At 38.2% G+C, this 25,102-nt stretch overlaps 3 protein-coding genes across 10 annotated transcripts in view; 2 read left to right on the top strand and 1 right to left on the bottom strand.

The window, feature by feature from the left end:
• The window catches only part of LOC134791652 (dihydropyrimidine dehydrogenase [NADP(+)]), a 27,238-nt gene extending 22,503 nt beyond the window's left edge, over positions 1-4,735 (top strand). For all 3 annotated transcript variants that reach the window (XM_063762726.1, XM_063762724.1, XM_063762725.1), the window contains one exon: positions 4,719-4,735. The gene's annotated coding sequence lies outside the window, so the exon portion shown is untranslated. The remainder of the gene's footprint in view (positions 1-4,718) is intronic.
• On the bottom strand, positions 11-12,085 carry LOC134791711 (alpha-(1,3)-fucosyltransferase 10). Of its 6 annotated transcripts, none has more exons than XM_063762825.1 (4): positions 11,938-12,085; positions 11,785-11,849; positions 6,083-6,156; positions 11-2,152 (listed from the first exon to the last, which is right to left on the bottom strand). In XM_063762825.1, the coding sequence occupies exon 4, from the start codon at positions 1,717-1,719 to the stop codon at positions 391-393; it is 1,329 nt and encodes a 442-aa protein (XP_063618895.1). In that variant the 5' UTR covers positions 1,720-2,152; positions 6,083-6,156; positions 11,785-11,849; positions 11,938-12,085; the 3' UTR covers positions 11-390. The 6 variants fall into 6 exon arrangements, with proteins under 6 accessions (XP_063618895.1, XP_063618892.1, XP_063618893.1 ...); XM_063762822.1 differs by having other exon boundaries at positions 11-2,744; positions 11,938-12,084; XM_063762823.1 differs by lacking the exons at positions 11,785-11,849; positions 11,938-12,085 and adding exons at positions 4,762-4,977; positions 6,231-6,393.
• A 1,928-nt stretch (positions 12,086-14,013) lies between these two features.
• On the top strand, positions 14,014-22,716 carry LOC134791700 (DNA-directed RNA polymerase III subunit RPC5). Its single transcript, XM_063762805.1, has 8 exons — positions 14,014-14,168; positions 14,262-14,480; positions 14,904-15,066; positions 16,780-16,895; positions 17,868-18,008; positions 18,831-18,999; positions 20,490-20,677; positions 21,848-22,716. The coding sequence occupies exons 1-8, from the start codon at positions 14,139-14,141 to the stop codon at positions 22,265-22,267; spliced, it is 1,446 nt and encodes a 481-aa protein (XP_063618875.1). The 5' UTR covers positions 14,014-14,138; the 3' UTR covers positions 22,268-22,716.
• The last annotated feature ends 2,386 nt before the right edge of the window (positions 22,717-25,102 follow it).

Consider the following 25,102-nt stretch of genomic DNA (forward strand, 5'->3'; position numbering starts at 1 on the left):
CAGTAGAAAAAACGGCAAACTTGAAAAATGTAGGCGCGAAGGGATATCGTCTCACAGAAAATTTGCATTTCGCGCCTTTTTCTACTGACAAGATTTGCTTGACCATCTATATTAAAAAATGTTGCTCTAATAATGATGCTGATGATGAAATATAAAGAAGTTCAATAATGTCTTAATTAATTTTGATTACCTTTCTTGACCATTATTCTGTGTGACTACTTAACTAGATCTCAAGTACCTATGTATCCAAGTAATTGTTACGTGGATTTTACCGATTTTAAATGAGGCAAAAAAAAACAGTTTTATAAGAGTATAAAAATATATTTAAAAAAATACTGATGCTCTATCTCAATTGGTTTTTTTATGTCGATTTGGTTCAATCATTAGATCTTAGTTCGTATTTGAGACTCTTTTATATATTTCATTTGCTCTCTTTTTAGCTTGTTCCCAAGAGAAGACCCAATCGTTTTGTGAATTAACAGCCAACGACAAAGCTGATAGTGGCTTGGGACAGTTGTAGTGTCTCTTATCTACAATTCTTTTATCATAAATCCCTTTCCTTCGTTTGTGTAATTTGTCACAAATGAAACATTCAAATTCTTCAATAGTCTTCAATGGGTCCATTTGATGAGGCCTCATTCTGAAGTCGGTTATCAACCGTTCATTAGTTATTATTTGATAAATTTTATGTTCTAAATATTGCTCATACAACATATCATCTTCTAACAACTTTTTTAGATGTTCACTCAAAAGCTTTGGCGTAGGAAAGTCTTCCAGCAAAATTACCGATTTTTTATTAGGCAACCAGTCTCTTATAGAAGGAGATCCAAAGTATATAGGTACTGTACCAACTCTTATTGCTCTCCAAAACTTTTCAGTCACATAATCTTCACAAACTCCATTTTCTATAGCTACAATAAACTTGTATCTTGAAATAAACTTTAAAAATTCGTCATCACTCAAATGATTCAAATAATCATCAACAAACTTTGAAGGCAATTGTTTATTGTTCAGACAACTTCCGTAAGAATCAACTTCTATGTATTTCATTAGTTCTTTCACATAGGCATCTCGCTCAGTGGATGTCTCACAATCACTCTGTAAATACATAACTGGAGCTATCTCATTCAAAAAAATATTCTTTTCAAAAGTCGTTACAAAGTATTCTTCATTAGTAATATGTTCAATGGATTCCAGATGTTGCAAAGGAAAAGGTACATCGCTGTATCTACTTAAGGTAGAGGAGTAATTGAACATTCTTAGTATTTGTTCATGCATTAGCTCCTCTACATTCCTCGGGGATTCTTCATGGTACAAACCCCAAATTTGCTCAGACTTCTTTGGTAATGGTAAATGGTTGAAGTCAATGTTACTTCCATAGAACAAATAAGCTTCAACATTATTTACATGTGTAACACTTCCATTGTTGTAAATAGAACATCTTATATCTTGTGCACAGTGTTTAGTTTCAAAAGCGCCAGGAAATCCTTTAGTCCACCACATTATCGTTGGATATTCTGACTGTCCTGAATTATTCGTTTTTCTATAACCTTTAAAAGTCCAAAAAACAAAACAGACACACAGTAATAATGATGTACACAATACTTCATTCAAAGTTATTCGCCATAGTCTTTTGTATATTTTTAAACACAGTTTGATTATGAAAAACATAGCAACTGTCAAGCACTTTTTACGTTTATCACACTTATTAGCACACATGTCTTATCACCCACTTGCTTATCAGTTAGTGGGAAGCCTTCACTTATTTTATCAACAGCTAACTTCCTGCCATGTTTCTATGTTACAAAATAAAATACTAATTTTTACAGAAACAATTTAATTAAAAATTCCACCCTCTTTCCTTATGCATAAAATAAATATCAAATGCAAGAACTATAATTAAGTCTATGTAGAATATTAAATAAACGGTCATTATCACCCTGAAGTTTATACAAACAAGTAGAAGGCTCAGGAAGTTAAAAACTATTTGAAAGATAGCATAATACATTTCAGCTTCAAATGGTATCTGGTCGACGAGGTAGAGGACTATGAATATTAGGGACAGCACAAGGGTGGGCCCAGACGCAAGGCAGTGCATGAAGCAAGGTGGCTCCACCAATAACGGTAATATATTGAGAATGATTGCCAATACCTAAAAGTAACATGACACTATTGAATTTTAGTTTGTGAATACAATTATACAAAAGTGCCATTATGATAATAACCTCATGTATATCAATAATGTGAGTGGAGGAGTTAATTTGCTCAATCTTGTCTCTAAAAAAACATTACTTTATTGCTCAAAGGTTAACTGGAAGAGATCCCTCAAAGGTATAAGTTCGCCTTTGTACTTCTTACTAATTGTATGTTATTTTTAATATGTCTTTTTGTACAATAAAGAGTTTACTACTACTACTACTTTATTTTAGCTTGGCCAGAGCAAACCCCCTCTCCCTAGTAATCCAATAAAGATCTAATGTCAGAATCAATATTAAATGACAATTTAACAGTCCAATCAATGCCAATGTCGCGCTGTTAGACCACAGACCGGTTAAAACGGCGCACACATTACATATTATTTGGATAATCAAGTATGACTGCTCGGCTAGGTCGTGCACTTGGTCCACTAAGTAGAGTATGATGAACAGGAGTGAGAGGACGAGAGTAGGTGCCACAGATAAGCAGTGCAACGTCGTAGTGCCGGAGACCAGGATCGGCACTATCATAAGAGCCACAGAAATAACCTAAAAGGAAATACCAATAACTTTCTAATATACGCACTTCTAACAGTAGTTCTAAAAGTCATATCATATATTGACTTTATCTAATATCAGACAGATTCTTAAAAGTGATTCATAATCGTGATTACTGATTTGTTCTACACAATAGTTATTTACGATACAAGCGCGGAAAAGAGGAAATTCGAAACGAGTGGCGATAAATTAAAACACGACCGAAGGGAGTGTTTTAAATCGACACGAGTCACACGAGTTGCGAATTATCTATTCGCACGTGTATCGTACAACGTTTTACAGTACATATGGCCCTTTAAACTTTTGACATACGCACGAAAAGTGCTATTTTACGCACTAGTGCGGGAAAATAGGACCATTTATGTACTGTAAAATATATTTTAGATTTTTACAAATTTAACAAAACTTGTTTTACTGCACTTTTATAATTAATAAACTTAATTGTTATTGTTTGACAGTCTTGACATTGACAATGACAATCGGACATAGAAGGTAGGATCGTATAGAAGTGGTATACGCGTGCCTCCGTGAGAGACAAAACATACGCAAATGCGACACTGTGATTGGTCGAATTTATTTGTTGCCCACCATAATCCATACTAAAAAAACGGTGGGGAACAAATAAAATGTGAGACTGTGACAAGCAATAATAAAGGACAAACAATAATAGGTCTTTCGCTGCTACTCCTACTGAAAGATACATTTGCACAAAAAAGCGTTTGAATGACACAAATGGAAACATGTGTATTTGTTCATACGATGGCGGTGGCGCTTTTTATCAAGCGTTGTTGAATTTTCGACTTTAAGCGTTGGTCGTTAAATCGAATTTAGCGAGCGTGTGGACGGATTCAAGCGCTTTTTTAACGCGCGTTGAAAAAGCTCTCGTGCGAATGGAGGCTCAGTGTCATTGTGGCGGTTTACTTGAATAATACTTAAGTGTTGAATATTAAATAATAAATGACAAAAAATGGCCAAAACTATACATAATCAAGAGCGGAACATTGTAAATAATAAACTGCTGGAAAAGAACCGTTCGGGAAATTAAACTATTTCGCTACGAAACATTTCCAAATTAACATCAGAGTGTCAGCTCTGACAGTTTGTTTGTTTACCTATCGGTAAACAAATCAAAATGTCATTATAGCCTGGTTATTACGACTTGGTTATTGTTGTGTTATGTTATACAAGCGAGGAAATACTTAAGTACAGTAACAAAGATGTGTTTGAAAAATGTTTACTATGGGTAAAGATATACATCATACATTTTAATTTTTAGTTTTAATCTTGTGTCGATAGATGGCAATAAATTTACAGTGACTACAAAATTTACTATGACAATAACTCTTTATACACTCTATTCTCTTTGCTATGGGCTTTGGAGACGATCAATTTTGTTCATTGACAATGTAGCAGACCCTATGTAAGGTAATTTTGACCTATGTATGACGCGTAAGAAAATACATGAATTTTATACGGTAAAAACCGACAATAAAAAAAATGTGAACACCGAATATTTGGATTCTGATTATGATTAGAGTGAAAAAAAGTATGTAAGTCAAAATAACGAGTTGCCAATCCACATTGTTCAGACTATACTGAACTGTTGCCATATAAATGAGAATAATAGCGCCCTCTTGACAATGATCATATATTCCTGGTCAGGACTCTTTGGTCTTCACGCTGCGATTCGCGCAGGAGTGTGGAGGGGGCTAAACCATAGGTAGGTAGGTATAAATTGAATATAATTTACAATTAAAATATGTATTTAACTACATCGAAACATAACAAATGTTAATACATTGCTTAATAGCCTCAAAGTTTTTTGGTTTAAATACTCCCCAAGGTTCAGAATAGTCCCGCGATACGATGTCTATCTGTTGTAATTTGGTATCTAAGCAATACTGAAAGTACAACCCCTTTCCCTAGCAACGAAAAACAAATCAAGTGCTAATACTGCTAATAAAGCTAAGTAAAATATGCAATATATTAACCATAGCCAAACTCTCACAAGATTTAGAATTAAGCATTGGACAAATGCGCCAAATACGAATGTTATTTGGAAGCATAAATATAGTTTTTCCATGAATACGGGTACTTTTCTCCGGACATATAGTATCACGAGAAGAAATGATATGACGAATGTCGGGCCAGTTGCTACGCAGTACATGTGGCCTTTTGGTTTCGTTAGATAAGCCGATATAATCATAATTATAAATGATAGCCCCTACGACAAAATAAATTCATGAGATTTATATTCAAAGAATTGTATGTTTTCATTTCAAAATTCAAATATAATAATTTCGAATGAACACTAGCAATATTGTTTATGATTTGTAATGTTTAGGGTTCCGTACCTCAAAAGGAAAAAAAACGGAACCCTTATAGGATCACTCGTGCATCTGTCTGGCCGTCTGTCACAGCCTATTTTCTCGGAAACTACTGGACCAATTAAGTTAAATTTGGTACACATATGTAAATTAGTGACATGTAACGTAAACAAATGAATTTTAAACATGGGGCCACTTTTGGGGAATAAATGAGAAAGTTAAAAAATAAAGGTTTTCAAACTATATTGTGTTTATATATCAAATGAAAGAGCTCATTTTGAGAATTTCAAATATATTTTTTTGTAATTTAAAATAAATAGTTTAGAAGTTATATAAGGAAATAGCCAAAAAATTACCATTTATCTCCAAAACTACTGGGTCTAAAATTTTGAAAAAAATATACATAATACTTCATTACCTATAGATGACAGGAAAACCTATTAGAAAAGTGCAGTCAAGCGTGAGTCGGACTAATTACTTAGTTTTTGATCCGACCCCTATGGGTTTTTTAAAGGCAATTCACTCGAGTTTCTCATCTAAAAATACATTGTTTAAAATTGGGTAATGTACGGAACCCTTGGAACGCGAGTCCGACTCGCACTTGGCCGGTTTTTTCATAATACCTACACCTACTTTTACTAAAGGGCCAATTTAGATCCACACTTGCCATCGGGCCCGACATCGAGCCCTACGTCAGGCCAGTGGGGAGACACTCCTGACTTCGGTCGAACTCGGCTCCGCTCGGCACCACTTGACTTCCTTTTGCGTGCACGTCCACAGATAAGATATAATCACTCGAATTTTGACAACCCTAAATAGCCGAGAGGGATAGTGCCATATATTAGAAAGGGATACCATGATTCGACCCTGAACCGCTGTCAAACTTCGGGTTTGTAGGAAGTGTCCTTTCTGTACGGTAGTGCTATTATTTCTTCTGTGGTCAGGCCCCGTGGGCAAGTGTGGATCTAATAGGCCCTTAAGGTAAGAATATTCTGTACTTACAAACTCGACCAATTTCATTATAAAAATATTATATTTAATTAGTTCATTCCATTTTCTATCAACTGGCACAGAATCTGGAAAAGCAAGACATTGGTAAGTTTGAGACAAGAACAATCAAAGATTGTAGTAAAGATTGCTGGTTATTTACCATTTATAATCATGTCCGACATTTTATAGCTTTGTTACTCGCGCTTTTCTTATACATGAAAAATTTAATAATTATATCATTTGTTATGAGAGATGTATATATTACTTGCTAAAAAAAAACCTAAAAAATTGAATATAAACAAATATACACTTCTAAACTTCATAATGACGTTGTAATTTTTTTTGATTGATGTAAAACCTTATAAAGTTTAGTGATTTGTAAAAATAGGTTTTATTATACAGGATGTCCCATAAGTGACACGTCACAGTGACACTGGAGGTAGACCAGGCGGCGTAGCACGGTCGCGTTTTTATTCCTTGTCACCATGCCTGTCACGTTCTAACAACTATGTAAGTGCGAAAGGGACGCGCATAGTGATAGTCGATAAAAATGGAACCGTGCTGCGCCCGCAGGCTACTCCAAGTCAATAAGGTCCCAAGAGGAACTACGGCGGCGTATGTTCGAGGCAGCACGAAACATATCCGAAATTAATTTGAGAAAATTAACTTGAAGTTTTACGAGACGGTGCCAAGCGTGCATACGAGCCGAGGAAAAACAATTCGAGCACGTATTGTAAAATAAAATTACTTTAATAAATTGATTAAACTTCAACCTGCAGTATTTTATTTTCTTTAAACCTTTATCAACTCAATGATATCCTTAAAAAGGGAGATAACCATTTTCCATCTCTTTCTTTTAGGCATTCGGCAAATACTGAATAGGCGTTTTTTTATTTCTGTATCCAGAATTAGATATCTTAACATAAATCGTTATTTTTACCAAGTAGCAACGAATTGCAGCTTTCCTAGTTTTAACTTATTTTTTATAAGGCTTTCGAAAGATGATAATAATTCCTTTTTTATTGCAGGAAGCTACATGTGTTATACCATTTTTGAATCTGCATAACATGCTCAATATTTTGACGTTATTTGCTCATTACTTTTGTAGTCATTTTTTTCACGACAGATGGTCAAAGTCGAAATTAATGTTTCGCTGTGAATTTAATTCAAGATTTAACCAGTACTTTTTTGCATTTTACATTGTTTATCGATAAAATACCTATTCTGTTATCTTAATTAACTATTCATGATGCCGTCCACATGAAAAAAACTAACTTCGAGACCTTTCCGAGTGCACACTGGGACTAACAATGTTAAAAACGGTCAAAATTCATGCAAAACCTTAATTTGGCAATAACTCGAAAACCGTGCCACTTTTACTGGGGTCATGTTAAGTTGGTTTGGGTTCTCTTGGCCTGGTCTACCTCCAGTGTCACTGTGACGTGTCACTTATGGGACACCCTGTATAACTAGCGACCTGCCCCGGCTTCGCACATAACCTTAACAAAGTAGGTATAGTCTGAGGGTCTACCGCGAATCACGTTCGACGTGTTACCTCCCTGTCACACTTACGTACGAATTTTCAAGTACGACAGAGAGGCAACACGTCGAGCGTGGTTCGCGGTAGACCCTCTGTGCGGAAAGAGAAAGAGTCGTGGAATGTATGGGGCCCAATACATTCCACGACTCTTATCTTTCCGCACAGACTCTACACCTGACCCTTCCTCGAGAATCACTCTATTTCTTGAGGAAAACCGCATGAAAATCCTTTCAGTACTTTTTGAGTTTATTACTAATATATATACATACATACAGACAGACGCGGTGGGGGAATTTGTTTCATAAGGTGTAGTGATACCGTCAAGACTGTCAAGAGGGTTAATTGTGGACAGGAGGGCTAACATTATACTCTGTATCTTTAGGTATTTAAATAAAAGTTAACAAAATCTACCCTCAAATGGCTCCTTAAGCCAGTCGAGAGTAGATAACATTACACGATCAAATTATGTAGGTTAAAGTCAGGTCGTTAAGTGACTGATCCAGGCGGTTTAGCAATTGGTCGGTTGACCAATAAATGTTATAACTACCCGAAAATGTACAAATTGTTTGTTTACTTTTATTTAAATACCTAAACATACAGACTTACAGCAGACCAAGGAAATATTCCTCAATTATATGAATGTAATTGACAACAGTTTACTTTTTACAATTTTTAAACCGGGATTTACCAGTCTTAGGGTCAACTTTTCAGTTAGTTACATTAGTTCATTCAGTCCAAAACATTCTCTAAAGATAACTTTAAACCTACGTCTGTCCCCAGCTACCCCGTTTGACGGTATTCTCATGGCCCCATTTTGTAAAAGTACAATTTTATTATAATTTAATTAACTAAAGTAAACGTAAACCGGTAAGTATGCTTGCAACTTGTGTAATCTAACTTGATTTTTAAGAGTCTTTCATCTTAGTGCCCAAGAGACTTAATTGTGGTATGGTGCTTCTAATAATTAACCCAAGCCTTAGACCTACTCTAAAAGTAAAAGGAAGTGTACGTGTGAAGATAAGTACACATCGGTAACTCGTGGCATTTAGGTAGCACTTAAAAGATTAGTTTAATTAATTCCTTTTTTTAGTGGTTTCTTTTTCTCGACTCGTAGGTATAGGAAGAACATTGTCACATCACTAGTCTGTTAGAAACTGTCAAGTGCCACGAGTTACAGATATGTGCTCATCACTAATCTTTTAAGTGCTACCTAAATGCCACGAGTTACCGATGTGTAAAGATAAGTTATGAATAGGTATACATATATAGCTAATTAGCTACCTACTTCACATAACTGAAAGACACTGATTAGAAACAGAATTATATTGGTTTTTACATAGTATATATCCATTTAACGTGTATTATAATTATAACATGATCTAATAGTTACTTTTATACAACCATGTTCATATGAGTTATGATGATATGTAACGAAAGTCATCTTGCTTAATCTGGAAGCAAATTCTTTCATCGCTTCACCCCTTTCTCCTTTTAAATTTGCTTTATCAGCCCCTCTTAAATGGCCAGCCAGATTTCACGCATAGCTGCATATTAGGCAACATTAATTGTGCATCCTCTTTCATTAGCAATTAGGACTAAATCCAGTACCAAAACCGCCAATAAAATCAAGTAAAATGTACCATATATAAAAAACGTGAACACCCGAGTTAGATTTAAAAGAAAGCACTGAATAAACGCTCCAAACGTAAACCATATTTGAAAGAAAAGGTACATTTTTTCCATAAATAAAGGTACTCTTTTAAAAATGTAGAATTCCATAAATAGAAGCGATATAATTAAAGTGGGACCAGTTGATATGCAGTACATATGCCCCAATGGGGGATCCACTGCGTATGGTAAAATCACCAATATGAATAGAGAGGTTACCTAGAAAAAAAAGGAAAAACATTAGATCTTGTTATGTGTTCGAAACCTGGAAAACTATTTAGAATTCTTAAGAATCGTATAATAAGCTTTTAGCTAAAATATCAGGTATACTCTCACTGTAGTTATAGTCTGTCAAGCCATTTCCGTCAGTACGAAATTGTAGGGTTATCGTCCAGTAGAAAATTTAAATTTCTCGCCTTTTTCTATTGGCATTGGCAAAGTTGTTTGACCGGCTATACCTTTACCTAGCTGTTACTGCAAAGAGATAGTAGTTCTAAGTAGCCCGCCCTACGGTACCTACCTATTATTTTCTCCTTTACTTATGACAGTTATGACGAACTTCGATTTTATATGGCAAAAATGATCACCGTATAACAATGATTTTAAACTTCTTTTCAAAGTGACAGGGCTTAATCCTTTTTCCGTAATTTCTGATACCTACATATATACTCTGTATCTTTAGGTATTTAAATAAAAGTATATACAAAATCTACCCTCAAATGGCTCCTTAAGCCAGTTGAGGGTAGATGAAAACATTACATGATCAAATGGATAATGTCTTAGACTAAATACATCTATGGATAATGTAGGTTAAAGTCAGGTCGCTCAGTGACAGATCCAGGCGCTTTTGTATTTGGTTGGTTAACCAATAAATGTTAGGTATATACAGGGTGATCAATCCAAATGGGTCAGTATGGAGAAGTCAGAAACTATGAGAGATAGCGAAATCTCTGTTCTTTATATAATGGCATTAAATTATTTTTTAAATCTATCATACATAACCGGGATTCGAACCTGGTCAATATTCTTTATGTAATCGCGTGTAGTATTTGTTTGTATGGCAACTTTTAAACGATGCGTGATAGGTGGGGGGTGCTCGACCAGATATCATAGAGGGCCCCGAGACAAAACAAACTACATAAAAAAAAATTCAAACGGGCCGACTTTTTTTTTAAAAGTTTTTCTACTTGGTCCGAGCGCGCTGAGATTTGGCATGCGAAGAGCCTGGGGGCCCAAGATTACCATATAAAAAAAAAAATATGGAAAAATACAAAATGGCGGCGGACACGGGCAAAGTCAAATTTCCAAGTAGGTTAAGCGAGCCCGAAGGGCGAGCTTCAGGCTGGGAGGCCGAAGGCCGACCCCGTCGGAATGCCGAAGGCCCGGAGCCTCCACCCGACTCCAAAACGCGAGGCCGAAGGCCCAGCTGCGTGAATGCGGTGCTTCCAAGCGTTCTACCAAGTCAACTGTCTTGATGAGCGAAGCCGGCGGGCCGAATGCCCTACGGCGAAGCGTCGAGGCTTGCGAAGGCCGAAGGCCGAGCTCCCCGTAGGGCCGAAGGCCCGAAGCGTCACACGAGAGGGGGAAGTTGGAGCTTAAACACGACCCAACACTTTTCCTATTGGGAGTCGCGTTTTGGGAGTCGAGGTGGAGGCTCCGGGCCTTCGGCCCTCCGCCGGGGTCAGCCTTCGGCTTCCCGGCCTGAAGCTCGCCCTCCGGGCTCGCTTAACCTACTTGGAAATTTGACTTTGCCCGTGTCCGCCGCCATTTTGGATTTTTTCAAAAAAAAAATTTGACACAGTAATCTTGGGCCCCCAGGCTCGCCGCATGCCAAATCTCAGCGCGTTCGGACCAACTTGACAAAAAAAAATATTGATTTTTTTTTATGTAGTTTGTTTTGTCTCGGGGCCCTCTATGATATTTGGTCGAGGACCCCCCAACTATCACGCATCGTTTAAAAGTTGCCATACAAACAAATACTACACGCGATTACATAAAGAATATTGACCAGGTTCGAATCCCGGTTATGTATGATAGATTTAAAAAAAAATGAATGCCATTATTATTAAATCTAAAATCAACGCCATGGTTCCTAAGAACAGATTTCGCTATCTCTTATAGTTTCTGAGTTCTCCAGACTGACCCATTTGGATTGATCACCTGTATAACTACCCTAAAATAATTGTTTACTTTTTTTAATACCTAAAGATACAGAGTACAGACTATATGCTTATGCTCGTTAAAGGGTTAACAAAATTGAAACACACGATTGTATACTCTACTGTTTAACTGAGACGATAGTAAGAAGATATGGCTAGCTACTGACTATAAATAAGTTGAAGGCATCGCAGAATGGATTTGTGTTATGGTAAGTTACATAAACTAGTTTTACGTGCAGTACCTAAAATAGGTATATGGTATAACACTTTGGGACTCCACTGTCGACCCTGACCATTTATACTATTCTTATTCACAGTAGGTATAAGTATAAGATCTTAATACTTACAAATTGAACTATTTTGAGAACAAAAATATTGTATTTTAATAGTTTATTGTTACGAGAAGCTTGTGCTGAAAAAGTAGAGTAAGTATGTAAATTAATAAATGTGGTGTAGGTACTTACACATTTAATTATTGTAAACAATAAATAGTTACATACTGTTCATCGTGGTTAACGCCTAATTTTATCTTATACTTGAAAATCAATTACATTATCTATTTATTTTCACGTTTCACTCAATACTTCTAAAAATAATAATAAACAATCCTAAATGACGGTGCCATTTATTGTGTAAAGTTTATCCGACTGCCGAAGGGGGGGTTATGTTTTAATTTTATTTTTGTGAGGTTGTATTTTATACGGCTATTTGGCATAAAGCCAACATAAAGCCCACACTACACTGGCTGGAAAACAAGCTTTCGACTGCTTGCGACGGTTCAATGGGTCCAATCTTAGAGGATATAACCAACGGAGACGCCATGTGTAAAATTTTCGGTACAAAATAGTCTGCCGTTTTTTGCGGGGGAGGGGCACATCAAATGTATAGGTACGTCATGTCAGATAAACGTCAGTCCATACATATTGGCCGCCTATTTTCGACAGAGGGGAACGCCTGTCAATGGCGGCTCCATTGTTAATTACTCCGAGGGTCCAATGGATGTCCTATTGGTTTCACCTCGGAAGAAATATACTATTGACAAACCTGTTTATATAAAGCCCCCCATTCACACTCCTACCTTGTAGTCCGCCTCATAGTCCGCCTCGTTGGGTAGGATTGTGTATGGAGGTTGCGGACTAAGAGCCGTCCTACAAACGGCTAAACGGTAGGACGGCTCGTAGTCCGCAACCCCCATACACAATCCTACCCAACGAGGCGGACTACGAGGCGGACAACAAGGTAGGAGTGTGAATGGGGGGCTTAAGTGCTACAGAGATAGAGTCGGACCAAGAAAAGTCTGCAGCGGATTTGATAGCCCACGCAGTGCAAGTGTCATTTATGCGTCATAATCATGTCATAATTTCATAGAAGTTTGACGTTTAAAATAACACGTGCGCTGGGTGGGCTATCAAATCCGCTGCAGACTTTTCATGGACTGACTCTAGATAGTATTATAACCGCAACACACTACCGCACCGCACCAAGGTCGCGGTGCGGTGCGGTCATAGATATAATATACTTAAAGACGAAGTCTAAGCGAGCTGTCACTGTTACCACTTTTGTTTAGTGTACGATTAACAATGTGAATCCACCTTGCTGTAGCCATGTCGATAAAGTCATATCGATAAACTATCGACATTTCTTGCAATTTTAATTTTACTTCAAAGGTTTAACGATACCTAAAATGAACAAAAACGCTTTTATTCTTTATTGTGGTTATCAGATCACAATTTTATCGTAAAGGCCCCAGTACACAATGGGCCATCGCCGGCCACTCCATGGGACGCATTTATGCATTAGAGGGAGCAAGTGATATTGCTATCTCATTCTACCGCATGGCTGCCTCCCTTGGAGTGGCCGGCGATGGCCCATTGTGTACTGGAGCCTTTACGCCCCAGCAGGGAACGAAGGGAAAGTTCAGATATTTAATTAAAATACATAAATACCTACTAAAATAAGTATGTGTTTCGCAATAATTGAATTATTTTATTATCCATTAGCATTTCAATTATGTTTATGTTTAACGAAGATATTGAAGCTTCAATTATAGTTGGTCAAGCAGATCTTGTCAGTAGAAAAAGGCGGCAAATTTGAAAAATATAGGTGCGAAGGGATATCGTCTCATAGAAAATTTGAATTTCTCCCCTTTTTCTACTGACAAGATTTGCTTGACCATCTATAATCGCTATTTCGTTCCGCTGTGTAGTGTTTATCGATATATAACATGATTAAAATCGACTTTTCACATCCCTAAAAGAGCACACATATACGTTTTTACGCACACATACACAACTTGACACCACCTAAAAAGGTAACACCTTGATTTGAAGTCCATCTTGTCAACAGTATGGTTGTCCTTTTTTGACAAACGGCATTTTTAAAAGAGCGAGGAGAGAGAAATGATACTAGTTGCTGCGCCGTCAAAGAGAACAGACAACGTTGGGGCCTTGGGTGCGGTAGTGTGTTACGGTTTTGACAAACAGTTTTGAATAGCTATTCGAGTTTAGTATTCGAACGCCACAAAAGTGCATAGAACCATCTATTACTGCGATATTATTACTCAAACATCCGAGAACCGAACTGTCCGAACTGTCCAACCCAAAGCGAAACGTCGGATCTAATTTGGGATGTTTCTCTATTATATTTCAATTTGATTTCATGCAACGCGTATGTTATTTTCGCATTGAAGATATTGTTAACGATGGAAGAAGAAGATCCTGTTGTTCAAGAGGTAAAATCCCTTAAAAAAGAGCTTTTACAACGTGGTATGCGGTTAGGTTATGTTATTGTGCACGAACTCTGTTTCAATTTCTTTTTATTTCAGATCCCAGTGTTTTTATCTCAGGCGTTGGCTAGTAACTTGTACATATATCAGTACCCCGTGAGGCCGGCGAACAGAGAATGGAAGGATGTTAATGTGATCAATGCATTTATCAAGCCTAATAATCAGCTGGTACGGATGGAAGTTGGGTTGGATACCTACAGCGATAAGTACTGCTCGTCTAAAGGCGAGCAGATCGCTATAAACACCGATGGCCAACAGGTAAGCCCTCGTAATAAATAAAACGAATACTCAAATATACTAAGTATAGTATAAGTAGGAAATCATGTGGATTGCACTTTATAAGTTGTGTTAAATAGAAACTTTAAAATGAATGCCATGCCATTATAGAAACTGCTGTTTTCAACTGCGGTTTTCAATGTTAATTTCAAATCATTGTTATGCTTGGAACTCTGTGGTCTGTCAGATTTGAAGAAAATGAAACCTTATGTTTGCTTTTTAAAGTATTGTTCTTCTTCTTCACCGTTCCCTCATGACTGAGGATTGTGACTAACAACTATGTCCCTCCATTTATAGCGATCAAGGGCTATGTGGGCTGCCCTCTGCATGGAGTATTGTTACAGCACTTAGATAAAATTACAAGCATCACTAAATCTTCTATTTATCTATTGTATTTATGTCCAGGAATCAAGATACATTAAGGACAAAGAGCGGGAGAAGGCTCAGTACTTCAACAGCGGGATTATGGACAAGATGGCGTTCGAGAGCAGCACGCCATGCCCGGACACACAGCACTATGCAGTAGCCATTTTACAGGACAAGGAGCTACACTGCACACCAATTAAAGGTAGGTCCATTGATGTATATCAGGCGGCGTAGCACTGTCGCGTTTTTATCCCTTGTCACCATGCCTGTCACGTTCTAACAAGTATGTAAGTGCGAAAGGGACGCGCATAGTGATAGACGATAAAAATGGAACCGTGCTGTGCCCACAGGACTGGCTTTATGGGGAATAAGAATGGTGCATGAATGGGGCCAGTACAGCGGTGTGACACCGCTACAACACGATTGGTTGATGAGTTCGCAACATGCGTGCGATTGGTCGAATTCGTGAATGACACTGTTGAACTAGCACTATTCTTATTACCCGTAAGGCTAGGTAGGTACGTCAGTGGGTAGGTCAATTATAAAGATGAATCATCATACACACTACCTTTATTTACTGCCTGTTGCTACCTTTATATACTTTGTAAAACTGAATTTGTTTTCTTCTAATCTTTGGTGCAATAAATATTCTATTTACTTAAAATGGCTGGACAGTTTCATTTGTATATGTTGCATGCATAGGCTCATTGCGTCAGTTCACCATCCAGTGCCTGTTTCCGTCCACTTGGCGTAGTTGCTACAAAGAATTGTGTATAATTTGAATATACATGTAGGTATCTAAATTATTCAAATGATATTACCAGTCACCGTATACATACCATACCACCATTATATACCATTATTATATTTACCTGTCGCTTTTCGGTGAAGGAAAATATAGTGAGGAAACCGGACTAATCCCAATAAGGCCTAGTTTCCCCTCTGGGTTGGAAGGTCAGATGGCAGTTGCCTTCGTAAAAACTAGTGCCTACGTCAGTTCTTGGGATTAGTTCTCAAGCGGACCCCAGACTCCCATGAGCCGTGGCAAAATGCCGGGACAACGCGAGGAAGAGGAAGAGATATATTCAAATGATATTATGCAATTCTTGAATACAAGTATATAGGCATATATTCAAATTGTACGCAATTTTGTAGCAACTATGCCAAGTGGACGGAAACAGGCACTGGACGGTGAACTGATGCAATTACCCTGTCTATTTAAAATACATTCACTTCAAAACGGGCCAGTATGATCCCATGCAAGTGGGGTTGAATTTAAGGTTTTTTTTCTGCAGCGCTGGTGATCATATATCCATACTAATATTATAAAAGGAAGTCTGTCTATTACTTCTTCACGCTTAACACGCTGAACCAATTTAGATGAAATTTGGTATAGAGATTGTTTGAGTCCTGACAAAGGACATAGGATAGTTTTTATCCCAGAAATCATCCCTTAAAGGGGGTGAAAAGGGGGGTTGAAGGTTATATGGGGAATCAACAAAACGCAGATTGAATAAAATAATAGCTAAGTACCTACCTAAATTAATAATTCCACGCTGACGAAGTCGCGGGCAAAAGCTAGTGTAGTAATACTAGTCAGTAATACTGTTCTCAGGAACCCTGAAGCCGATTTTGAATTAACGAAAATCTGATTGCTAACACATTAAGTGTAATCCACATTTCATTTTCCTCTCGTAGAATCATCCTGTATAGGTACTGCTTAGTTTATGTCACTAAAACCTAAGTTCCTACTGGTTTTCTGTACAAAATCAATCTTGGAACCAAAAACTCCCAGTTCTGTTCTCAAAACCCTGGATCCTTCAGTGAATTACCTATGTCCCTGCTCTAGTTAATTAGCAAAAGTGCCTTATGTAGTAAGCCCAGCTCTGATATTATAAAATGTTGTATATTTCAGGGATTGTTCAAATGAGACCATGTTGCTCGTATTACGACAAGCAAGACAAGCGGAGGAATGATAAAAACAAGGCTGAAAACTCTGATGATGAAGACAAAGAACCTGAGGCTCAACAGGTATGTATAGCATACTATATATCTGTGGTACAAGCCTACAAGGACGTCCTGAAACGCCACCTGTCTGCCACCGGCATATCGTGTGAGTCGTGGGAGGAGCTTGCAACTCGGAGATCGGACTGTCGAACTGCGGTCAACACCGGTCTCAACAACTTCGAAAGTGCACGCCTCGAAGATCTTGACGCTAAACGCCAGCTTCAAAAATCTCGGTGACTTACGACTCAAATGGCGAGCTTTACTGCATGTCTTGCGGCCGGAAGTTCAAAAACTCGGTTTCGCAAGACACGTTTGAGTACACGTATCGTTTAAAAGCTTATTTAATGGTGAATTACTTACAATATAATTTAACGTAATTTGCTGTCGCAGTTTTGCATAATTACAACCTGGAGAGCGCCGGTTTGTGCAGGCCTTTCTTCTTCATGGTTGTGACCTCATGTCTGAGGGACGTGACTCCTATGGGGTATTCTTTCTACCACTGCTCTCCAGGCCTCTCGATCTTCGGCCATCTGCATTGTTGCCTGGAGCGAAGTCTGGTTAATATTTTGGACCACATCTGACCATCTACTGGGTGCACGCCCTCTACTCCTTCGTCCGTCGACACTCCCGGTAATAATGCGCCTTTCTAGCGTGTCCGTGCCGCGTCTGACTGTGCGGCCGAAGAATTTAAGGACTCTTTGGGTACAGATGGTGGATAGCCTTGTGGTGACATTGAGCTCTTCTAAGATAGACTCGTTTGTGGGGCGTGCAGGCCTTTACATATGCTTAATTTTCAATAGTTATATGTGTTACAAGAAGGCAAAGTTGTTGTTTAACCCCCCTCATGCTATTTTTGATACTCGAGCAAGCGAAATATTCCAAATTTCCATTTTACTCTTAGTTTCAATATTTAGTGGTCATACTGGCCGTAAGAAACTTTATTTCTCTTAATCGAAACTGAAAAGATATGACTATAAATTTGACATATTTTTACAGGTAACAGTGAAATTCGCTCGGCAAGAGACGGACGTGGCAAAGAAGGCCCGTGAGAAATCGTACGAGTCCGTATCACAGCGCATCGCTGAAGAGCCCTGGTACCACGCGCTATGGAAGCATGCTGACACTGACTATGCGGATGTGAGTAATGCTCTTGTAGATTTTAAGGCATGTAGGTATACATATGCCTTGCTGTCTTGTAGGCATAAGTAATATTAATATTAAGTAATTAATTAAATTAATATAATTAATAATACATAATTGTGTATAAATATAATTAATAATAAGGCCGGTAAACGAGAATTTATGAACGTGTGTGAATTGAAGTCCGATGCCGAACGCGAGGGCTTAATTAACACGAGTTCGTAATTCCTGTAACGCCCGTTGTACGCACAATGTTTTCATCACGCTTGTAAGGAAAAAGGAAATAAATAAAATTTCTGACAAATTTCTTACGTATATTTCAGCCATAGGTCGAAATTTAGGATCTACAGACCGCATCGTCTAGCAGAAAAATATATAAAATAAAACTTCCACTTCTAAGCTAACTTTTAGAAAAATAAATAAACACATTCGTAAACGACATCTGATGAAATGCTCGAAAGCCTTCCTTAATGCCAACCGATGGGATGGGAAAAATTGTCTGTATAGTGGCGGTTTTAGAAATTTCGAAACCTACACCACAGTCTGAGAAGATACTGGTACTTGAGATTAATGTGTGTACTGTGTTGACAAAAAAAAAACGAAAAAAGGTAGGATGGTCCACAAAAGTTTAAATGGTTGAATAATCTAAAAAGAATAGGAGTAGGTAAATGGATGCAAACAGCAAAAGAAAGAAACAAATGGAAAGCTATGGAGGAGGCCTGCGTCAAAGGACGAGTTGAAGTTATGAAACCGAATTAATATATACTATATACCAACTAACTTCAATCATAAAGGCTAATTACAATACTGTGTTGACAGCTGGAGCGTCTGAAATTATTCAGCGCGACGCCAGGCCAAGGTTCAGCCCTGTCGCTCCGCGGGCGGGAATACGTGCGAGCCTTGGTGCCGCCGCCGCCGGCCGACGAGGCCCAAGCGGCCCCCAAGCGACGAGACCCGGTCGAGCAACTTGCTGATATACTTAACAATGGTAAGTAAATTTGACTCTGTTTGGACCAGTTGACAGACAGACAGACTGATCAACGTCACTCAGCTGTTTACTATGATGTACATACAATAAAATTTACAAACGCTTTACCGTTGACAGACGCTTTGATGCAACCCACCCTAAGGGTCGGTTGCACCAAACTGTTCGTATCGTTAAAGAGTTCGCTAAATTTTTATGTATGGAAAGTTTCATAGTAAAGCGCCGTGGCGCGCCGGCTGACGTTGATCAGTCTGTCAAATGTGGTTGGTGCAACTGGCCCTAAGTCTAGTCTGCTCCGCTCTGGGTGCCGATTTTAGAATTTCGACCGCTCGAGTCAAGTTAGTGTATTTCGTTCAATAATATCTCCAATACTAGGCATTTCTTCTTCTTCTTCTTCTTTTCTTCTTTCTTTGATCTTTGAGATGTAGGCCTCCTTCAATTTTTGCCTTTCTGATCTATTTTGTGCTCTTTGTACCCATTTTGATCCAGCTGTTCTTTTGATGTCGTCATACCAACGCATCTTTGCATTGCATTTAAATTCTACTAATAGAATTGGTATTGGTGGTGGCTTCACACTCTTTCTCTTCTCTTTAATGTTCTTTTTACACCTTCTTCTCCTTTATACCTCTCTCAAAAATTTCAATTTCTGGCTGAAGGCAGTGGCCACCGTCTGCGTTCGAGCGCGAATTTATCACTTGCCATCCCTCCTCACAAATCTCGAGGATACAACAAGTCCTTCGCAGTGCGTCCAGTGAAGCTGTGGAATGAGCTGCCTGTTTCGCTCAGGCAGGCACAATCGGTTGCGTCGTTCAAGGAGAGGTTAAAGAAACTATGGTTATCTGATGATCTGACTGATTAATTTGTCTATATTTCTATTGTATAGTTGCTTTATATCGTTCTAATTCTTTCCAATTTTTAGTGTATTTTCCCCATTCCTTTTTGTGTAATATATGTATGTTTATCCTATAAATTTTGTATGTATTTATATCCTTTATCTTTCTGGTACCTTGTTGTACATTTTGCTGCATTTGTCACCCTCTTTTCACTTTCTCCTCTCATCTACTCAAAGGTTAACTGGAAGAGATCCCTCAAAGGGATAAGTTCGCCTTTGTACTTCTTACTAATTGTATGTTATTTTTAATATGTATTTTTGTACAATAAAGAGTTTACTACTACTACTACTACTACTAGAATTGAAAACGAGTGGTCAATACCAATCCCCAATTTCTATCGCTCCTATTTCAAAAATTAGCATTTCGCCGTTTTCAACCGATTTTCGAGTGACGAAATCGAGCGATCGAAATTCAAAAATTGGCTCCCTGGTTTGTGTTGTGGGTACTATACTCCTTTTTTCATATTAGAAATTCTATATCCTCAAAAGTAGCGGTAACTTTTTTCTTCAAAATAAATTTGAATAACTATACACTGAATGTGTACGCGTTCCTAGTTTATTTTATCTGACTGTATTAAACCTGAATCATTTAAATTTCCAGCAAAACTCATGACGTTTGACGACCTCCGCTCGCTGATTCGCACGGAATCCGGGCCGCTCAGCGAATCCGCACTACTATCCCTGCTCAGCGGGCACGCGTGCTGCGTGCGCGGCCTGTGGACCGCGAGGTCCTCGGCGCTCGGCGCCGGCGCTACGGCGGCGTTGTGGCGAGCTGCGAGGGACCATGTGGTGAGTACACTTAAATCATCCAGCTAGCCGTCCTATAGGCCAATCACCTAGCCTAAGCTGGGCTATAACCGCGAAAATCGAAGTTCGCAAATTGCGGGCATCTTTCTTTGTCACTCTAATTACGCCTTCATTGGAGTAAAAGAGAAAGATCCCCGCAATTTCCGCGGTAGCCCCTCTGATTCGCACGGAATCCGGAACTCTCACGGCTTGACAAGACATCGATCGACTTGCGACGGCGGGAGCGATAACCATAGGTTGGAGCGTGACACAGCGATAGGACCTTTCGCTCCAACCTATGGTTATCGCTCCCGCCGTCGCAAGTCGCTCGATGTCGTGGCCGAGCCGTCAGCGAGTCCGCACTACTATCCTCCTGAGTCCCCCTTGTCATTATTGCAGTTTTGAATTTGGAACCATATTATATTCCATTTTAATTCAAAATTCCATTTGGATTAAATCCTTTATAAAGGCCTCAGGGACTCAGGAGGCTACTCCTACTCAGCGGCCACGCGTGCTGCGTGCGTGGAATGTGGACCATGTGGTGAGATACTGTTTAACCTATTAGGGCCACTTGCAGCATTCACTAACCCGGGGTTAACCGGATAAACCTGGAGTTTCCATGGTTACCAGTACAATTTGACAGTGGACTAGATTGGCTACAGTACGAGACTAGAATTGTCTCTGTACATTTAATAGTTTCCGAGATAAAGCCTTTCAAAGTTTATATTAAGCATTTATTTCGGAAACTACTATCGGTATCGGTAACGGATACTATCAGTAATTCACATGTGACGCAAAGTAATCAAATGCTAATTTTGAGTTGTTTTCTTAAGTTTGCTGGTAGAATTGACTTTTAAACGATGATTTTGGATGATAAATATTTAATAACATTCAAATGAATTTGATTTGGTTTGATATTTTACATTTAATATTTGCTTCGGGTTGGTGTGGTGAAAAATTTTGTGTTTCACTCGGGGGCAAATTTTGTTTAACCCTCGTGCTTTGAAACCTTCGCAACGCTCAAGATTCCATTCTTCGAACGACTTGCTATGCTCGTGGTTCAATTTTGGAATCATTCGCTTGCTCGGATATCAATATTAGCACGAGCGGTTAAACAACAACTTTGCCCCCTTGTAAAACGATAAACTATTAATTTATCTTACGTTCTTCCAGCTGTACCTGTTCACCCAACACTCCTACATCGACCGGCGGAAGGTAGCGGCATCCGTCCGCCTCCCCCCACAGGACGTGCTCGACATCATCCGCTCCGTCGCCAAGTTCAACCCCAAGACCGGCTGGGAGCTCCTCATCCCCCCCGACTCAGCCTTCGAGACCAAACACCCCGAACTGATCCAACGACAAAACCTCTACTGGGAGGCCAGGCAACGACTATTCAACGAGATGCTCATAGGAGAAACAGTGCCCAAGCGACAGCGGAAAAAATCGCAAAGAGATTCCATCAGCTCCGATATTATGAGCCCGAAAGCCAGGACTAATAGTGTAAGCGAAGAAGACAGTGGGAAGAGGAAGAAGTCTGTGACCGGTGGGAAACGGACTAGGAATGTGAGCTCTAGTAGTGCACAGGATACGTGATTGTGTGTGTAGATAGGTTATCAAATTGTGTGGTGGCGCGTTGTTTAAAGCTGTTGGAGCTGGACTGGACGCTTGGAAGAGGTATGGAATAGAGACAGGCCGAATATTGACTTTGCTGACTATTCGGTTGGGCTAAAACTGCTTAAAACGCTGACAACAAGTTCGAACAGCGGGTCGAACCGAAGTATTCGGCCGAATACGAACATTAAATAATATGCCGAAAATCGAATAATTACCGAATATTCGGCCCATCCCTAGTATGGAATATACAAGTATTTAAAAGTACAGTAGTACGTCATAACCATTGAATACAGTTGCATTGTTAGTGTAGGTTTAGTTGACAATTTAACAACTGAGAAATGTACCATGCGCAAAATGATCTGCTTTTCTCCGACAATCAAGTTATTAGACTTTTTTTGCATAACTAGTACTAGTAGTACTGCTCCTGCAATATGAAAAAGACCGTGTACGGTTTACAGGTAAATATCTATTTAGGCCGGGTCTTCCGTTGCGTTGGTGATGTCCGCTGTGCACAGTACAGCGTCACATTAACAGTTTTGCATGATTCACGTTTAGTTTCACTAGACTTATATCGACCGAGATATGAACCGTGATTACCTTTTGTATTGTTTTCGAGCTCCCGATATTTCGACGCAGTTACACGCATCTTGTTCACGGGTAACTGATGATAGCGGGTGGGTGTCAAAGTTGTGTAGACCGCGCTCGAAATATCGGGAGCTCGAAAACAATACAAAAGGTAATCACGGTTCATATCCCGGTCGATATAAGTCCAGCGCCACATTGTATTTGAACTTGGGAACAGCAACATTTCTATAAAAACTGACGCAGCTTAGGTTGGTATTCCACGGATTCCACCTGTCCTATCTCTTGATCCAGTGTGTATATATTTGCGTCACGCATTTTGCTTAATGAGAGAGTGAGACGCAATGCACATTGGACCAAGAAATTGTACAGGTGGAATACCACCCTTGCGAGTCGAAGGGACACCAAAGCCTAACTGAGAGTTCCAGACAACCATCAAAAATGTTAGCTCACTTACGTTGTTTATTGATGAATAATGTTAGAGTTTAAATTATATGAGTCGTATAAAAGTAAAGTCAGCAACATCCACTTTTTTTGGAGTGGACGTGGACTCTGAAGAACATATGTTATTCAAAACATTCTAAATAGCTAGAATAACTGAATGATGCCTAGGTAAAACCTTGGTGAAAGTCAGAATTATCCAGGTTTTTATCATGTGAATTTATAAATTTTATGTATGGTATAAAAATTTGCTTAAATTGTTTGCCACCGGCACGGGGGTTTTGAATCAGTACTGAATATAAAATATACAGAAATATATATTTCAAATACGGCCATACGAATTGTGTTATATTGGTATTTTACATTATAGCACAATGTTATTTTATTAGACACTTATTATTTCGACCTGTACTGTAATCAAATTAACTTTGCCAAAACTGTAGCCATGTTTCGATTTTGACTCCTGTAGTAAAAAATAAGGTTTTTTTTGTTATTCCATTCCATCCATTCCATTTTGAAATAACATAAAAAAAAAAATCCATAACAAATGTAAATAAGAACTATAAGAAGATGCAATGTTAGTAAGCAATTTCTGTTCAGTTACATTTTTTTTGCTAAAGTGGTTCGAATTATTGTTATCTACCCTTGTTAGCCAACCAGATACTCGGGAAAAAATATTAACTGTATAAATTAGCAAAAATATGTGGTTGAATGTTATAACAGCAAAAATCATTATTTATTAATTGATTTAAAAACATCCAGTCTCCAAAAATATTGACGTTATTGTGTAGTCACCTAAATAACAACTAAGTATGTGATTTAAATTTTTTAGGTTGTTACTTTTTTTAACGAAAATAAACTATATTATTTAATTACTTTGTTTTTCTAAATTATGCCTGAAAGTTGTTATCAGCCCAAATTTTTAACTGTGTTCAACTTAATTTTAAGAATATTTTTGGCGGGCTAGGACCCTTATTACGCAGGTTGTATGAGACATGTTGAACAACAGATTAATTACCAAGTGGTTAGGATTTTGCTAATTTAAATACTGGGCTACAATATTATAATTCGTCAATATTTACTCAAAAGGGTTGAAAAAAAGATAATTTAGTAACAAATAGTTATTTATTTCTGCTTTGAACAAAAACGTTGATGCCTTACTAACAAAATATTAATTACTTGATGGGTATTTAAGATAACTTCAAACTGTTGTACTGTCAACAGCAAAAATACCTAGGTACACTAGAACAAGTGAGTGTGTTTTGAATATTTATTCGCTATATTTTCACTTGGCAATTTTTGCTGCGAACTGTACTGAATAAGCTAGACATTTTGAAAATATGGCCAATATTTGGATGTTTACCTTGTTTTCTTTACATTTTAGATTTTATTCAAATACTGAACTATTAAAAAAATTGTTTAATCCAACGACGTTTATCATCATCATGCAGGATGGTTTTCAAAATTTCGGCATAATCGCACAATGTGAGTATTGGCTAATCATCCAAAAAACACCCTGTATGTTGTTATACCTCGTAACAGCTCGGAATAACTGAAGTTAATAGTTAACATAAGAAGCTATTTATTTAAACTACATAATTTTATTTACAGTACATATGGTAATACTTTACCGCTCTAGTGCGATAATAAACTCATTACGCAACTATGTCGAAAACTTAAAGGGCCATATGTACTGTAAAAGGTTGTACGATACATGTGCGAATATTTCTTTTCCTATTTTTCTCACATGTATCATAATGTACTATTAATAAACTATACATCAATAATGCT

The sequence above is a fragment of the Cydia splendana genome, chromosome 6 (assembly GCF_910591565.1).
Source record: "Cydia splendana chromosome 6, ilCydSple1.2, whole genome shotgun sequence".
NCBI lineage: Eukaryota > Metazoa > Arthropoda > Insecta > Lepidoptera > Tortricidae > Cydia > Cydia splendana.

What these genes read in the sequence shown, in the direction of transcription:
- LOC134791700 (XM_063762805.1), top strand. Translation starts at nt 14,139, where the DNA reads ATGGAAGAAGAAGATCCTGTTGTTCAAGAG. An exon ending in AAGAACCTGAGGCTCAACAG is followed by an intron (nt 16,896 to 17,867) that starts GTATGTATAGCA and finishes ATATTTTTACAG; the next exon opens with GTAACAGTGAAATTCGCTCG. An exon ending in CTGACACTGACTATGCGGAT is followed by an intron (nt 18,009 to 18,830) that starts GTGAGTAATGCT and finishes CTGTGTTGACAG; the next exon opens with CTGGAGCGTCTGAAATTATT.
- LOC134791711 (XM_063762825.1), bottom strand. Translation starts at nt 1,719, where the DNA reads ATGTGTGCTAATAAGTGTGATAAACGTAAAAAGTGCTTGACAGTTGCT.